The 18,593-nt window shown below is 43.3% G+C and overlaps 1 protein-coding gene across 3 annotated transcripts in view; it reads left to right on the top strand.

The window, feature by feature from the left end:
- The window catches only part of VAV1 (vav guanine nucleotide exchange factor 1), a gene marked incomplete at its 5' end in the record, with an annotated part of 50,211 nt that extends 33,443 nt beyond the window's left edge, over positions 1 to 16,768 (top strand). Inside the window, 9 exons of one of the 3 annotated variants that reach the window (XM_082652301.1) lie at positions 34 to 79; positions 2,652 to 2,788; positions 3,113 to 3,178; positions 5,436 to 5,467; positions 9,445 to 9,561; positions 11,039 to 11,126; positions 13,060 to 13,174; positions 14,496 to 14,647; positions 16,468 to 16,768. In XM_082652301.1, the coding sequence (XP_082508427.1) occupies positions 34 to 79; positions 2,652 to 2,788; positions 3,113 to 3,178; positions 5,436 to 5,467; positions 9,445 to 9,561; positions 11,039 to 11,126; positions 13,060 to 13,174; positions 14,496 to 14,647; positions 16,468 to 16,521 (807 nt within the window). In that variant the 3' untranslated portion in view covers positions 16,522 to 16,768. The remainder of the gene's footprint in view (positions 1 to 33; positions 80 to 2,651; positions 2,789 to 3,112; positions 3,179 to 5,435; positions 5,468 to 9,444; positions 9,562 to 11,038; positions 11,127 to 13,059; positions 13,175 to 14,495; positions 14,648 to 16,467) is intronic. The other 2 variants (XM_082652302.1, XM_082652303.1) reach the window with 2 other exon arrangements.
- Positions 16,769 to 18,593: the final 1,825 nt, after the last annotated feature.

The following is an 18,593-nucleotide window of genomic DNA, read 5'->3' as shown; positions in this document are numbered from 1 at the left end:
AGCGATACTTGCTTTCTTGGTCTCTCCCTCCAGGATAAGCCACATCGGCGGGCTCAAGACAAAAAGAGGAATGAGCTGGGTGAGTCAGAAGGGGGCGCTGTGTGGGGCAGAAATAAGTCTAGTCTGCCTCAGTGATGCTGGTCCAGGGGCAGATCTCAACAATTATATTAATGACCACATAATGCCCTGCTTATAAAGCATTTGTTCCAGTCCTAGAAACCCCAAAGGAATTTATAAATAACGAACTCAAATTCTTTACTAGCTTTGCTCAAACACTGTGAAGGGGATGCACAGAACATAGAAATCCTTGTTAAGATGCTCTTTCTCTCCCATTCACATTTTTATGTATATACGTACTTTTAAAACTGAAGTATAGTTGATTTACAATGATTCAGGTGTACAGCAAAGTGATTCAGTTATATATATATCTCTATATATATCTATATATATCTATAGATATTCAGATTCTTTTCCATTATAGTTTATTACTATATTGATCCAGTAATATAAGATATTGAATATAGGTCCCTGTGCTATACAGTAGGTTCTTGTTGTTTATTTTATATATAGTAGTGTGTATCCATTAACCCCAAATTCCCAATTTATCCCTCCACCCCCTCCCATTCACTTTTATTATTCACTGCCCCCCCGCCCCCCCCTTTTTTTTTCTCGCTGACAAACTCCATCTGTAGTCTTAGCTGGCTGGGCATACCTCATCCCTTCTCGTACTGATTCTGTATCACAAAATCTTATCATAATGGAGTAGTTTCAGCAAAGTGTAGTCCAACTGGATGGTTGCAGGAGATGCAGGGTTTGGCCAAGCCAGAATTCTTTTTAGCCCAATGGCAGTGGGGAAAGGCTGGATTTTGGTGTATATTAATGATGTTTGTGGGATCATAGTCGTGATGGGTGATTTTTATTCAGCATCTACTGTATATATTGTCTGGGGCACATGGTGATAGAAACAGTGTGCTTCCTGTCCTTGCAAGGCTCCCAGGCTGGTAGCAGGAGACAGACTTTGGCTAAGTCATTGCAGTTGAGGTGGGCGAAGTAGAGGGTTTTCCAGAGCATTCAACCGGGGGACCTGATGAATCTGAACCTTCAGGGAAGGCTTCTCAGAGGAGGTGGCATTAAAGTGGACACTTGAGGGTAAGGAGTAGTCAGACAGATGAGGAGGCAGGAGTGTTCCAGGCAGAGGGAACAGCATGCACGAAGGCTAGGAAGCACGACGGCAAGGCATTATTAAAGAACTTGGTGTGGCCAAGAAAAATAAACTCTTTGCTCACAGTCATACAGAATCAGTGTAAAGATTCCGTTTCAGGTCGATCTATCTATCATCTATCTATCTATCTATCTATCTATCTATCTATCTATCTATCCTGATACATAGATATCTAGCTGTAGTTCTATATCTACAGCTAGATATAGATACATCAGTCTTATTTGTAATAGTCAAAAGTTAGAAACAACTCAAATGTCCTCAATAGTAGGAACATATATATATATATATGCTATATATATAATATAATAATACATATGTATAAAATCAGCTTTATACAAAAATGCATATATCAGCTTTATTGGTCAAAAACCAGACAACCCAAATGTCCTCAATAGGAGGAAATATATATGAGTGTATGTGAGTCTATATATATATATATATATATATATATATATATATATATATATATATATATATATAGTTAAACATAGCCAATACATATATGTCTATATATGTACACATATATACACTTGCTCATATCCATTATATATATAAATATATAATTTTCTATTGAGATAGAAATATTTCTGTGTTTTGTTTTTTTGAAATATTTCTATTGAGATAGAAAATACATACCATAAGGTGTATAAAATGAATAAATCTTAAATGTATGGCTCACTGAATTTCCACCCATGTACCCGCCATTCAGATTAATGTATAGAACATTTCCATCATCACAGAAAGTTTTACTGGATGGTGTTGGTCATACTCACTGCTATAGTCCATCCCGCCTCCCAGAGGGAACCACTGTCTGACCTCTATCATCATAGATTAGTTTTGTCTGCCCTTGAACTTTATCCACATGAACTTGTACAGCATGGACTCAGTTACTGCATACGAGTGCGGCTGCCTGAAGCAGTCATTTGTTCTTTTTCGTTGCTTATTGTATTTTGTGCTGTGTGTATCCATCTCCTTGAGGACATTGGGTTTGTTGCCCATTTTTCTGGCTCTTGTGAAGACAGCTGCTGTAAACATTCTTGGCTGTGACTCTCTGGGACCTATGTTTTCATTTCTCTTGGTGATCTATCAGGAGTGGAATTAGCCTTAGTGGATACAGCCAAATAGTTTTCCAAAGTGGATTCCTACGGCCATGTAGGAATGGGCTATGGGGTGGTGGCCACCCTCCCTGTTTTTGCCAAAAAAATTATTTAAAGTATTTTCATATTAAAAACTTCTTCAAGGGAAAAAAAAAAAGTAGAATCCAGAAATCCAGGTGACTCCCAGTTGCTCCGTCCACATCCTCGCCACCACTTGGTGTTGCCGTATTGTCTGTCTTTCTAATTTTCGCCATCTTGGTAAGTGGTGAGACTCAGGTTTGAAAGTCCCGGACTACCAGCCGTACTGTGTCACCACCTCCCCTCCCCTCCAGGCCTGCCCAAGATGGAGGTGTGCCAGGAGTACTATGGGCTGCCTCCACCCCCTGGAGCCATCGGACCTTTTCTACGCCTCAGCCCTGGAGACATTGTGGAACTCACCAAGGCGGAAGCCGAACAGAACTGGTGGGAGGTACAGGCTGGGGCTGTGGGAGTGATGGAGAAGGACCTGAGCTTGGGGTCAGGGTGTAGGTGACCTTGGGAATGGGATCATGGCACAACTGGACATGGCTGCTCTGGGGAGAGTGACGTCTATGGGGATTTCTGGGGCTGGCCTGGCCCTTCTGAGCTGGTGGTCTTCCCAGGAAGTTGATACTGATTGACACCTCTCTGGGCATCCAGGCCGTGGAGAGATAGATGGCCAAGCAGAGTGGCCGTTGGGTGAAAGATGGACACACACACACGCATGTTGGTTGCCTGTAACTTCTCTGTCCATCTTTCCCTCCCATCTTCTTAGGGCAGGAATACGTCTACCAATGAAGTTGGCTGGTTTCCCTGTAACAGGGTCAAGCCCTACGTGCATGTGAGTGTCTCAAGTCTGGTTGGAGAGAGGGCAGGGGCGTTCAGAGAGGGTCCCGCGACCCTCTGCAGCGTTGGGGAGACGCTCCTGAGATCAGGAGGGGGCCGTCCATCATGGCAGGTCACTCCCTACCTCAATGACTGAGCCCAGAGTGGGGGCCACCCTGGGAAAGATGACCAGTCCTTTTCTCTTTGTTTTTTCTTGTATGAAGATCCTCTCCATCATCAGGAGAAGAAGCAGGGGTCTAGAAGGTTGGCCAACCCCTGCCTGCCTTCTGGGGCACTGAACAGAATCCTCTACAGGGTCACTCCCCACCCCGTGCCTCCTTGCCCAGCTTTTGGGAACAGACCTGCCCACAACTCTGCCCGGCCCCTGTCCTTCTTCACCTGTTCCCCGCTCCCCTGATTCCCTCATCTTTTTTTAAAAACTTTATTTATTTATTATTTATTTTTGGCTGCGTTGGGTCTTCATTGCTGCCCGCAGGCTTTCTCTAGTTGCAGCGAGCGGGGGCTACTCTTCGTTGCGGTGCGCGGGCTTCTCATCGCGGTGGCTTCTCTTGTTGCGGAGCACGGTCTCTAGGCGCACGGGCTTCAGTAGTTGTGGCACGAGGGCTTCAGTAGTTGTGGCTCGCGGGCTCTAGAAGCGCAGGCTCAGTAGTTGTGGCTCACAGGCTTAGTTGCTCCGCAGCATGTGGGATCTTCCCGGATCGGGGCTCGAACCCATGTCCCTGCATTGGCAGGCAGGTTCTTAACCACTGTGCCACCAGGGAAGCCCCTGATTCCCTCTTCCTGATGATGACTTAATATCTTCCCCACTCTTCCCAAACCTTATCCTCCCTCATGACCCTGCTGCCTGCTTCACAGACCTCATAGGAGCCTGCAGAGGGAAAGTCCCGTTTTTGTCCCTTTCATTTTATGTAATTTCAGACTTCCAGAAAAGTCCTGAGAATAATGCAAAGAACTTCCATACATCCTTTACTCAGATTCACTACCTGTTAACATTTTGTCCCATTTGCTCTATCATCTTTCTCTGCACATTTTATTTATTTAAAAATGTCTATTATTTATTTTTCCTGAGATACTTCAAAGTAAGTTTACAGACGTATTTCTCCTTCATCTCTGAATATCTCCCAAGAACAGGAACCTTCTCTTGTATAATCACAGCATGATTTTTAAAGACATGAAATTCAACAAGGACATTATACTATTATATAAATTATTATATTTAATATAAATCATTATATATTATGTAATCCAGAGTACATGTTTATACTTTTCCCAAAAATATCTTTGACTTTTTTTTTGGGGGGGCTTGGGTCATTTCTCCACTGTGGAGTTACATTATGAATTTCCAACTCCATCCTTTCCTGTGAAGTTATTAGCAGATATTCTATTGTAAAGAAGAACTGTCTCTTCTAATCTATATATCTAGGTATTATATATGTATGCATCTATGTATCTATCAATCATCTTTGTATCTATGTATCTGTCAATCATCTGTGTACCTATGTATCTGTGTATCTATCAATCATCTATGTATCTATCTAATAATCATTTATGTATTTATCTGTGTATCTGTGTATCAGTCAATCATCTTTGTATCTATCAATCATCTGTGTATCTATGTATCTGTGTATCTATCAATCATCTGTCTATGTTATGTATCCATCTGTGTATCTATCAATCATCTATGTATCTATCTAATAATCATCTTTGTATTTATCTGTGTATCTATCAATCAATATTCTATGTGTCTATCTAGGTATCTGTGTGTTATCTATCTCAGGAAATGTTCCTGGATTTTTATTTTAAAATTGTCCCACCCTTGACCAATGGGAGCCCCTTCAGGCTGGCTCTTCTGTCCTTTCGACATGTCCCCATCATTCTTTGAGCCCTTCCTTACTTTCTAGCACAATAGCAGACTTCTCTTGTACTTTTTCTGCCCCAATCTTGGAATCAACCATTTTCCCAAGGAGCCTGGGTCCTTTCATTGGAACGTGGCTTTCGGAAGCCAAGATCTGAACGTCTCTCCAATTTCTGCCTACAAACGTAGCTGCCTCTTTAAAGCTGATTCATTTGAGGGTGGACCGATTTCTCCCCCTGGATTCTGGGACTGTATTTCCACTGAAACGCACAGTGCCTGGCACAACAGGCCCCCAATAAATGATAGTGGAAAAAATGAATGAATGAATGAATGTAGTGCCCTGAAGCCTGTTGTGTGCTGGACCCTTTGCCCTGAGTCTTGGTCTTTGTGTCCCCAGGGTCCCCCTCAGGACCTGTCTGTTCATCTCTGGTAAGTAGAACCACTTTTTAAATTTTCAACTTGGGGTGCTTTGGGGTGGTTGCCTGGGCTGGGCATTGGGGTGGGGATGGGGGCTACCAACCAATCAGTTATTCATTCTTCAAACCTTGGGCATTAACTGCTGGCTCCAGCCCTATGCTGGGGGCTGCTGAGGAGAGAACAAACAAAAGAAGGTCCCTGACTTTGGGACATTATGTTCTCACCGGAAGGAAAATGATGGTGATGATACGATGGCAGTTCCCCCTCCCCACCCCCACGCCCCCTTTTTTTAAGCACCTACTACTGATAGAGCAGTGAGGGATGGAGGTTTTCAGTGTTGCTTTGGAGCCCACTGACCTGGGTTCAAATCCTGACTCCAATATTATCCAGTTCTGTGACCTTTGGCCAGTAACTCAACTTCTCTGTGCTTCCGCTTTCCTCTCTGGAAAACAGATGAATAATATCTGCTTCATAAGGCTGTTAGGCGGTTTCCATGAGCCTAGAAAGTGCTTAGCTCTGTTCCTGGCACACAAAAAGCACTTTATTATCTGTTATTATTAGCACCCGTTGTTACGACTGCATTTCATGCATTCTAAAATACACATTTTTCTCCCCCACGTTTTAACATCTCTGGCATTGGAACGGCTCTTACAATGAGTGGTGTCTGAGTCTTCTGCTTAACTTTATGGGTAGTTAATTTTTATTTCGTAATTGCCCACGAAACCACAGTGAATTTTACAATCATTGGCATCTTAGATTCGGACATGCTATGGTATTGTTTTTATGACCGTGTGTCAGCACTTCAAGGACACATTCAATTCCGGTAGTAACACTTTGAAGTACGTGTTATTCTTACTCTCTTTCTGCAAAGGAGGAAACCGAGGCTCAGAGAGGACAAGTGATTTGTTCAGTATCACAAAGTGAGGAAGTGAAGGAGGTCGGATTCGAACCCAAGCTTGGCTGACTCCAAAGCCTGACCTTATTACACAAAGGGCATAATAACACACCCGTGTCGTGAATGCCTACCATGTATGAGGTGCACCAACTGCATTATTGCCGTTTGTCAAAAATGTCCCTCTGTGATGGGCAGTTTTATCTCCTCTTTTCAGAAAAGGAAATTGGGGCTCAAAGTAGCAAACTCAGTTCCCGAGGTCACAGAGCAACTAGGTGGCAGAGCCAGGATTTAAACCGTGGTCACCTGAGGCTGTGCCCACTCTGCCCCTGCCCTGCCAGATGTTGTCACCAGGTCACGAGGGCCAGAACTGGATTGAGGAGAGTGAGACCCTGACTTTGGGTGCAACATTTAAGGGGGAGCCAAAACACTCAGGCATCGAGATCCATACTATTTTAATGCAATATTTTAAAAAATCGAAAGCAAGGCAAAAAAAATCTGTGATGAGCAAAATACCAAAACTGTAAATAAAGACACAGGATATGATAGAGCTGGGAGTAGGGAAAGGTGAATTGTGGTGAATCAGGCAACTGCAGAGTCAGATCTTGTTCTTATTTAAAATTTTGACATTTTGCTCATCACAGATTTTTTTTGAACTTATTTTTAAAATTGAGGTGAAATTTACATGACCTAAAATTAACCAAAGTGGCATTTATGTTAATATTTAAGTTTATATTACATATTCACATTTATAGATCATATAATTATGTATTATATAAAATTAATACATATTATGCTATATATTTATATTTATAGCATATATTTTTATTCATATTTATATATTATCTGTATTATATATTGTGTATAATTAACATACATTATTTATGTTATATTCACACTTATAAATATAGTCCTATTCACATTTACATGTTATCTGTAATTATATAGTATATAATTAATATATATTGTTACATATTTACATTTATAGCATAAACATATTTGTATTTATATATAATAAATAATTCATATTTTATATGATAAATGTATTGTCTATAGTTCATATATATTATTTATGTTATATATTTAAATTTATGGCACAAATGTATGCATAGTCCCACATATATTATCTATAATTATATAATATATGATTAATATATATATGTTATGTATTTACATTTATAGCATAAACACATTCATGTTCATATTTATATATTATTTATAATTGTGTTATCTATAGTTATATTTTTTATGCTTATATTTATGCCATAAATATATTCATGTCCACACTGATATATCACATATAATTATATATTATCTATAATTAATATATGTTATTTATGTTATATATTTACATTTACAGCATAAAATATTCATAGTCACACCTTTATTTATTTTTCACATCTCTTGGGCTGGCCAAAAAATTCGTTCAGGTCGCCCCGGACGGAAAGGCCCGAACGAACTTTTTGGCCAGCCCGATATATTTAGTGGCATCGAGTACATTCACTATGGTGCGCAAACAGCACCTCTATCTAGCTCCAAAACATTCTCATCACCCCCCAAAAAGAAACCCCATCACCTTAACAATCACCCCCATCCCCTTCCCCCAGCCCTTGACCATCCCTAATGTACGTTCTGTCTCTATGGGTTTGCCTGTTCTCGATGTTTCATGTACGTGGAATCATACAGTACGTGTCCTTATGTGACTGGCTTCTCTCAGCATCACGTTTCCAAGGTTCATCCACGTTGTAGAATATATCAGTACTTCATTCCTTTTACGGATGTTTTTGCACTTTAAAAATACTGCATTAAAATACTACTTATTTTACTTGTTATTATTTATCTTGATGTCTGAGTTTTGGGGCTTTTGCCCTTTAAATTTTGTACCTGAGGCTATCTTTCACTCTCCTCACCCTATTTCCGTCCTGGTGACCACAGAGATGGACAGACAGTGGACACTCAGTAAATACCTGTCCAGGCATGCCAAATTCCAAGTAAAAGAAAGAAAACCCAACAACTGTTTTTCTATACTCACAGTCTCAGCAATTCTAAAACCAAAATGTGTGGGATTTTCTTCCTACATCAAACGATTCTCCAGTTCTCCAGACACCAGCTTGGGTGTCCTACAATTCAATTCAATTCTGACACTGTTTGTCTGGAGTTAGCATCAGATCCCACAGATGAAGGGCTCAGTCCCACGAGACCATCCCCCACTTCAGATGCCAATCACAAGCTCAGGCCACCCCTACTTCTGACCCATCGGCTATAAATGGGGGGTTCCCACAACCCCCTCCTTGGGTTTGGTAATTTGCTAACACAAACTCACAGAACTTGGAGAAACAGTTTCCATGCTAGATTACCAGTTTATTATAAAAGGATTCAACTCAGGAACAGTCAGATGGAAGAGATGCACAGGGCAGGGTATGGGGAAAGGGGACGGAGCTTCCACGCCCTCTCTGGGCTTGCACCCTCCCCGTACCTCCCTGTGTTCACCAACCTGGAGTCTCTCCAAAACCATTCGGTTGGGGTTTGGTTGAGGCATCATTACGTAGGCAAGATTGGTTAAATCACTGGCCATTAGTGAACTCAACCTCCAGCCCCTCTTCTCTCCCCATATGTAGGGGTGGGGTGAGGCTGAAAGTTCCAACCCTCTAACCACGTGGTTGTTTCTTCCGGCCACCAGCCCCCATCCTGAGGCTATCGAAGAGCCCCCAGTCATCTCATTAGCACAGAAAAAGACACTTATCACGTCGGAGATTCCGAAACTTTTAGGAGTTGCGTGCCAGGAAAGGGTGGGGGGCACAGAAACCAAATATATATTTCTTATTGTGTCACACGGAGACACAGTCACACCCAAAGGACCGAGTTGTCTCCTGCAATCCAGGGGTGAAACCTTGGGTGTGACTTACAGATATCTAATGGCCACTGCCACTTCGGGACTCTGGCCAATGCCTCCCCCAAGGTTTATAGTGTCTAAGGGCGCTGCTAGACCCAGGCTGTCATTCACTTAAAAAGAAATCACAGGGGTTGGGGGGAAAAGCAGCCTCAATAGGGCAACATAGGGGCTGTGTGGACCTTTCTCCTTGGTGTATCTCGACAGGTACGCGGGCCCCATGGAGCGAGCCGCGGCGGAAGGCATCCTCACCAACCGCTCGGACGGGACGTTTTTGGTGCGACAGAGGGTGAAAGATGCTGCAGAATTTGCCATCAGCATTAAGTAATTCCTCCTTTCCTGACCTATCTCCCCTTGTGACCTGGGCACTGCAGGTGCTTAGGAAGAAGAAAGATGTACAGTCACGATAGTTATCTTTTATTGAGCTCCTGCAGGGTTCTAGGTGTTTTTAATCTTTCTGATTTCTTTTACTCGACTGGCAACCCACAGGAAAGAGATATGCTTCTTAAGCGAGGCTCCAGGAGGCATTTAGCATACTCTAGGAAGAGGCAGAAATGCAATCTGGACCCAAGTCTTGCAAACCCCGGCTTTCCTGCCTTGCTGTTTCTTGGGTTCAGCTTCTTGCTTGTGGTGACTTATTTCCTTGTTGGTTTTGTCACTGGGTCTTGTGATTTTAAGCAGGGCTTTCCCTGTGGGTATCTTTGCTGCCTGGGTCCCCAGAGATTTTGCATTTGCTTCTGTTGGGAATCACCAACAAGTTCATTTCTTTTTCAGGTTAAAATATTTTGGGTTAATTCCTTAGTTTCCCAGACTCCACAGGTGGTTTAAGAATAAATACTAAACCCATAAGAGGGTAGGACTGAGGTTATGAATTCTCAAGGGTGACTTTTCTGTTTCGGGTCTGAGACAAGCTTTCACATGGTCCCTGCTGTGCTCATGGGTGGGCTTTTCTAGACCACCTCTTTTCCTGAGGATGTAGCTTTTTGACAGTCTACCCTTATGGGTGTGGGTGGGTCTCAGTGCCAACTCTCTACCCAACAGGGATCCAGTAACTCATCTCATATTTCTATGTGATTAAGACATATGCTCCTCGGGAATTTCTTGGCGGTCCAGTGGTTAGGACTCTGTGCTTCTCTCGCTGGGGGCTGGGCTTCGATCCCTGGTTGGGGAACTAAGATTCCCCAAGCTGTGTAGCGTGGCCAAAAAAACAAACAAAAAAAAAAGAGTAAAAAGACATATACTTTTAAGTTTCATCCTCATTTTTGGCCTCTGGGGATTTCCCCTACATTTTTGAGAGCTCAGCATTTTTTTCACGGCATTTCTAGGGGTTTTTCGAGTAGGAGATTTTTTTGGGTATCTAGTTCTTCATATTGGCAGAACCACTTCTGCTAATTCATGCCTCTTCCTTACTAGTCTGTGGTCCGCCATATTGGTGGAAACGGACCCCTTCTCGCACATCCGTTAGATGCTATGGTCATTCATATGAGTGGAAGTGGAGATTTCATTCTATGTACTCTATAGCAGTGCTTTCCTTATAAGGTATTTTTGACTTCTCAACAACTCCGTGGGTCAAGGAAGATGATTCCTGTTATATGGAGCGAGAAATTAAGGTTTAGAGCAGCAAAGGCTCCAGGGAAGGGATCCTGTCGGGCTCCAGTGGTCGCCCCCTCCCTGAAGTAGCCAAGAACGCTTCTTCCATGGTTGGGGGTGTGTGGCATGGGGCTGAGACTCGACAGGAGATGGGACTGAATTCCCAGACTCAGGACCCAGTGACCGTCTCGCTCTCTTTCCCTGCTTCCAGGTATAATGTTGAGGTCAAGCATATTAAAATCATGACAGCAGAAGGACTGTACCGGATTACAGAGAAGAAGGCTTTCCGGGGGCTTATGGTAAGGGCCAATGTATCCCTAAACCCAGCCTTCCAGAATCTAGGTAGGACCCTCTCTGAAGCTCCACCTTGGGACCCCCTTTCCTACATTCAGAACAGCCCCTCCAAGAGGCACTATGGAGCAACTGGCTTTAAACTCATGTTCCTAATCATCAACACGGAGAAGAAGAATAAGAACAAAAACAACAGTAGCATCAGTGAACATTTACAAAGCACTGACCGAGTGCCAAACATATCATAGATAGGACTGCACGTCATCCGCTCAACTCACTCTCTGAGTTCCCGTTTCACACATGCGGGAAACTGAGATTTAGTCCTCATCTGGTATCACCGAATAGCAGAGCCCCTATTTTTGTCCGATGTCAAGATTTAGCTCTGCCTAATCTGCTTAATGACCATTTCACAGAGAATCCAAATGCCTTTCCAGTGTTTTTGCTTCTATTTGGTGCCCTATAATTTGGGGCTGTCTTTTAGACATCTTAAGCCCATTGGTTTAAGGCACACGGATCCTAGCCATGGTCTGTGGATGCTTGAGGATTCTGGGAATCCTCTGAAAGAAAATCCATAAATTTGCATATATTTGCATTTTTGGGGGAGGAAGGTATCTCAAATTTCACTTGAGCCTCCAATGGATCTTTGACTGCCCAAAAGATGAGGGACTGTTCACTCATTCCACAAATCTATTTTGCCCCCAAACTTTTTACTCTGAAAGTTTTGCCTGCCCCCATTTTTTATTTCTGAAACATTACTGAAATGTTGCTGGAATAGTGTCATGAATATTTGTGGACCTTTCACCTGGATTTACTGATGGTTAATATTCTTCCTCTTTGGCTTTCTCTGTCTCCCTCTCTCTCTCTGCGCACACACTCACACATTTATTCTGCACTATTTAGGAGTAATTTGCGGGCATCGTGACCCTTCCTATAAGTACTTTAGCATGACTATCAAAGACATTCTCTTGCCTCACTACTGTATTATTATCACAGTCAGGAAGTTGAACATTGATACAAAATTATTATAATAATACGCAGCCCATTTTCCAAGCTCCCTGATTGCCTGAATTATGTCTTTTATAACCTTTTCCCCCTAGGATATAATAGGGGAATCACACATTCCTTTCATCTCCTTAGTGTCTCTTTTAATTTGCGATAGTTCCCCAGTCTTTTATTTATTTCTTTGGTCTTTCATGACTTTGTAACTTTTGAAGTCTAGAACTCCAAAACATAAGACATTTTGTTTTGCAGAATGTTAATGTTGACTTGACTGTTTCCCCACTGTGAGAATCAGGTTGAGCGTTTGTGGAAGAAGTATTCTTAAACGCAACACATCTGGGACTTGAATTCAGATCAATTTATTATAGAGGCCAGCTCTTAGCTGCTACGCTCTATTGCTTGTCCTGGGACTGAATTCTGGATCTGCCCTTTTCCAGCTGTGGGACCCTGCACGAGCCTTCTCTGTGACTCAGTTTCTCCATTTATAAACTAGGGGACTCATCAATGTTTTCACCTCCCATGATTATTAGGAGATTTTGATGATGTGTGGTTGCACACTGACCAGGACACAGTAGGTACTTAGTAAACAGCATTTATTATTATTACAATTATTTGTAAAAATAGTGCTCTTGACACCCAGGGAGGGTTGCTTTTGGTGAGCTGGTCATCAGGCAAGTTGATTATTTGGTAAATTTATCATGAAATGAACTGGCTGTTAGGAGAACTGTCTTGAGACAATGTGATCTCTTCACCATAAAATGGTCCTGGCTGACCAGGAAGAGAGTGAGCTCCCCATCGTGGGGAGCATTCAAGGTGTCTTTTGCCAGGGAGACCAGAAGGAGGACCTGTTTCACATGAGGAGTTGGATGTGGCTCCTTCAGCTGTGTCCCCATTGTGGGCTGGCCCTCTGGGAGAGCATCTGTCCTGCTGTTTTCTTTGCAGGAGCTTGTAGAATTCTACCAACAAAATTCTCTGAAGGATTGCTTCAAGTCACTGGACACCACCCTGCAGTTCCCATTCAAGGAGCCTGAGAGGAGAGCCATCAGCAAACCACCAGGTAGGCTGTCTCCAGCTGGGGGCCTGCTGTGCCAGCTCCTTCCCATTGTGGAGGGAAAGTTTGGGGATGCCGTGGACATTCCTTCCTGTGGGCATAGAAAAGTCCTATCTGTGAAACAGCTTGAGCTAATTCCCACCTCCTGTTTGTCCCTTTGCTCTTGAGAGATTTGCATATCCATTTACTTGGACGAAAGAGTTTACTTTCCTATTTGGGAAGATGAGGACACTAGGAACCAGAAGGGTTCTCACCTACACATTTTAAGCCTTTATTTTTGTATCAATATCAGGCATGAATTAGTATCAATAACCTCCCACAGAAAGGCAAGACCTTTAGTACGCTCTTTCTTTCCTTTTCCTGTGTATCTCTTACTCACCTGGTTTGTTGAAGTTATTTGGAATGTAGGCTACGGTTTGCTGTGAATGAAAACAATCACACCTTATATTTTAGGAATTTTTTCTTCACCACTGCATTTCACTTTGCAAATTCAATATCAAGAATTATCTAGACAGTCTATATTTCTTGTTTTCTGTGTTTTCCTTTATTTTTAAAATTTCTTATTCTGATTCAGATTTTATTTTTCTGGAGTGCATTTTGGAGTACGTTTTGCAGAAAAGTTGCCTGGGTGGTGGAGTTTCTGAATTCTTACATACATGTCCAAAAAATTTTTTAAGAGGGATTTTAAAATTAATTATTGTTAAAATGTTTACCAATAAAATAACAATTCACCACTTCAAAAGTTATATTTTTGAAAAAGCAACACCAGCATAACATTAGGACACTGAGACCAAAATTATCCCTATTCTCATCACCCAATCAAATAAATGTTTCTATCTGTCTGCAAGTTACTTATTCATCCCGGTGAATATTTGGATGTTCAATCTTAGCCTATTTGCAGAAATACTACAAATTAATTTTATAGTCTGCAATATCACTTAATATTGTACTTTGGAAAGTTTTTCCCTTTCTTATCTTTCTCCCTCTCTTTTTCAACCCTTGGACTTCTTTAGTATGATTAATATTATCTAGAATGAGAACTTCCACATCTTTCTTCTGTTTCTTTCACTATGAATATATACGTAACATTTCAAAGATCATAACTGGTATTACTTTCTAAGTTTGGATGCTGGTTGGGCTAGAAGGATGATTCTGGGAAGACAGCTGTGTACACTCAGAACACAGGCCACCCAACACTCAGCGGAAGGAAGCATTGAGGAGCCCTTCTTCATCCTGGTCTATTGGAGCATTGTCCTCCCACTGCCCCCAGACGGTAGGTGTGTGTCTGCCCCAGGGCCCTTTCCCACTTCTGCTCTCTCCCACACAGCAGGGAGCACCAAGTATTTTGGCACAGCCAAAGCCCGCTATGACTTCTGCGCCCGGGACCGATCAGAGCTGTCCCTCAAAGAGGGTGACATCATCAAGATCCTTAACAAGAAGGGGCAGCAGGGCTGGTGGCGAGGGGAGATCTATGGCCGGGTGAGTTGGGGTGGAGTTTGGCAGCCCCAGGGAAAGGGTGTGGGGTGAGCTGGCTCTCGTGAAGCTCTACGGGATGATGGAGTGGAGTGAGTGGGCAGGGGCTCGTGTGAAGGGCTTCCCTGGTAGGAAGGGATGAAGGGACAGATTTCATTTATGCGCCTTGCACTTATTTATTGAGCACCTACTATGGGTCGGGCATTTAGCTGGGTGCCAAGGAGACAAAAATGAGCACAGTAAAATCACTGCCCTCCTGAAACTCATAGTCTGGTGAGAAGCACAGACCTGTAACCATGCAGTTACAACAGTGAGTGGTTGAGATTGAGATGGGGAATCATAAGGCACCTTGGGAGCCCCCAAGGAACCCCCAGCTCATCCTGGGAGCAGGTCAGGGCGCCTTCTGAGAGACCAAGCTGATCACTGAGGGGTGAGTTAAGTCAGCCAGGTCATGGGTGGTGGGAGGTGTGGGAAAGTATTCCAGAGGAACCAGCACGTGCAAAGGCCCTGGGGTGAGAGAGTGATTGGCATGTTTGGGGAACACGAGGGGAGGGATTTTTCTATCTTGTTCACTGCAGTATCACCAGTGCCTGGAACATTGATTGTCACATAGTATGTCAATCAATATTTATTGAATACATGAAAAGGCAGAACTGAGACCAACCGCTTTTGCCTTTTGTGATCTTTTGTCTGCCTGAATTTGGACTTTCAGGAGGGAACTTAAATTTTCTCAAAAAAGTTTCTGTCTGGTTCTTATTTTTGTCTCACAAGGCAGAAAGTATTCTTTATTTCATCTGCTGATGAATTCCTAGCCTCTAGAATACTGCCTTGCTTGTATTGGTTTCTCAAAAAATATTTGTTGAATGAAGATAAAGACACTGGTTAGGAGCTTCAGTTCTACCAGAGGGAAACATGTGAAAAGTGACCTAGATAATTGCTTAGGTGAACAGTTTTAGGAACTTTGGAGGGTAAATTTAGTGTGTGGTAGAGAACAGTTAGGGCTTGAGGGGGGATTATGGGATGTTTAGGAAGGTTTGGGCTGTAAAGAATTCATCCATCCATCCATCCATCCATCCATTCATCCTTTATTTCATCCATCCATCCTTTATTCCATCCATCCATCATTCCATCCATCATCCATCATTTCATCCATCCATCTATCCATCCATCCATCCATCATTCCATCCATCCCTCCATCCATCCACCCACCCATCCATCCATCATTCCATCCATCTTTTTTTTTTAACATCTTTATTGGAGTATAATTGCTTTACAATGGTGCGTTAGTTTCTGCTTTGTAACAAAGTGAATCAGTTATACATATACATATATCCCCATATCTCCTCCCTCTTGCGTCATCCATCCATATTTTCAACAAATATTTATTAAGTGTCTACTGTGTGCCAGGAACTATTCTAGGCTTTTGGAACTCAGTGATGAATAAGACAGACAAAAATCCCTGGCCTGTTGTAGTGAAGGGAGGGGAAACAGACAAGAAGCCCATAAATGAGTAACATATATAATCAATTAGATGGTGAAAAGCGTTATGGAAAAGCAGGAAGTGGGGATAAGGACTGTTGGGGTGCATGGGGTTTGCAATTTTAAATAGGATGGTTAGGAAGCCCTTACTGATAAGGTGACATGTCAGTAAAGGACTGTAGGAGGTGGGAGTGGTCAGCGAGGGTGTATCTAGGGGAGTTACGTTCTGGGGTAGAAGGTATGGCAGGTGCAAAGGCCCTGAGGTAGGAGGGAACCTTCCTGGCGTGTCGAGGAACAGTGGGAGAACGTGCAGAGGCTGCCCTGACCACTTCCCTGTCTCCTTCCAGGTTGGCTGGTTCCCCTCCAACTATGTGGAAGAGGATTATTCTGAGTACTGCTGAGCTTTGGTACATTGCCAGAGCGACGAGAAACTCTAGGCTCCGAGCCTGGGATGAGCAGGCAGCGGGCCTCGGGGCTGTGAAAGGTCCTGGCGGGCTGAGCGTCCGGGATGGACTGTGGAGGGCTAGCGTCCAGCTGGCAGGCCTCCTGGGATGATGCCCTGCCGTGGTTAATTTATAATACACTGATTTCCTCTTGGGTCCCCTCGAGAAGGCAGGGCTCAAGTCAACCGCTTTTAATAAAATGATGAATGGATGGACTTGTGTCAGACCTGGGAAGGGAGAGATGGGCAAGGGCATGGGGACACAGACAAAAGCCCCCTCACTAATTCCTGCTTTCCGGCTCCATCACCTTTCTCTGCCATTTAAAAGAAAACCTGAAATAGGAAATGGGACCCCCACGTGGCAGGAAAGAGTGTTACGCTCACAGATTCCAGATCACAAACATGGAACTCTCATTTTTTTTTTCTCTAATAGGACATAATTACTATTTGGAGCCTCTCCAGTTCTGCTAAGTGGTAAAAACCTTCATCTCAGTTGAATCTGGGTCTCCTGAGTCAATTCTCTCCAAGGTCATGTCTCAACTCCAGGGGCTTTGGCGCTGGAGTGTTGCAAAGACTGCTGGTTCTTGGTGGTTATCTTCCATCACTGCCTCCTGCTGAGACGTAATTGCTTCTGTTTCATCTTTGGTGCCTCTGCATTTTCCACATCCCTCTTGGCTCATGCAGCGCATCTGGCTTTTTCCCCTTAACTGCTGAGTGGAATGACTCTACATCCTGGTCTCCCCAGGACGGTCCTGGCTATTGCCCTCGTGCAGTTATTAACCACGATCCTTTTCATTCTCCAAAGTGTCCTGGTTTGGATGATAAATTATACAGTCACTGTCTTAGGTTGAGCTGCTCCAGAAGCAGAGCCTGAGACAAGGATTTGGGGGTGCAAAATCTATCTGGGAGGTGATCCGAGGAAGCAGCTGGGATGGAGCAGGGAAGAGAGACGGGAAGGGGAGGGAGACACAGGGAGCGTGGATGAGGTCACAGCTTTGGGCAATGGGGGTTCCTCTTTATTCAGGACCTCTGGAAGTCAGTAGAGAACAAGCCTTGGAGTTGACAGGCAAGGGAGCTGGGATATTTATCCACCAACTTCCATTCGTCATGGCTTGAGAGCTGCTCTTATATAGGCAGTACATTCTCTGGCGGCCAGAGAACCACAGGCATATTTGGAGCTACTAACCTGTAGGGACCTTGTCGGTACTGGGGCGCTATGGGTGGGATGCTGACAGGATCTGCACAGTCTTTGGCAGCCATGCCCACTCAGTGGATGCTGCCACATGCAGGGTGTGGGGAAACTCCGTACAGCCTGCTGTATCCTGGGGTCTGGGGGGCTCCAGGGAAACTTGAGTCCTCATCTGGTATCACAGAATGGCAGAGCCCCTATTTTTGTCAGACTTCAAGACTTAGCTCTGCTTAATCTGATTAATGGTCATTAATCTCCATTCCATGGAGAATCCAAACGCCTTTCCAGTGTTTTTGCTTCTGTTTGGTGCCCTGTAATTTGGGGCTATCTTTTAGACATCTTGAACCCATTGGTCAAAGGCACATGGGTCCTACCAGTGGTCTGTGGATCCCTGAGGAGCTTTGAATCCTCTGAAAGAAAATCCAGGATTTGCATATATCTGCATATTTTTGGGAGGACGATGTCTCAGATTTCACTTGATTCTGAAGCTGTTTAGACTGGGGTTGGGCTAATAGGATATAGGGATGCATCTCTGGACCTGTCTCTGAGTTTAACTGTCTTTCCCACCCAACTCCTCCCGTCCACACTGGGAAACCATGATCTATTTTGTTGCAGGAAAAATTGACTCAGCCTGAATGCTTTTCTGCATCTATAGCCAGACTTTCTTTTTACTTAATAGAATTTATTATTTTAAAAAATGGTGGCAGAACACACGTAACATCGAATTTACCATCCTAACCTGTTTTACCTGTACAGTTCAGTAATGGGATGAATATTATACTGTTGTGCAATCAATCTCCAGAAATTGTCATCTTGCAAAAGGGAAACCGTCCCCATGGAGC

The sequence above is a fragment of the Grampus griseus genome (genome assembly GCF_964374135.1).
Source record: "Grampus griseus genome assembly, chromosome: 3".
NCBI classification, from domain to species: domain Eukaryota; kingdom Metazoa; phylum Chordata; class Mammalia; order Artiodactyla; family Delphinidae; genus Grampus; species Grampus griseus.
Note: the sequence above shows the minus strand (reverse complement) of the source record. Positions and strands in the feature narration are given on the sequence as shown.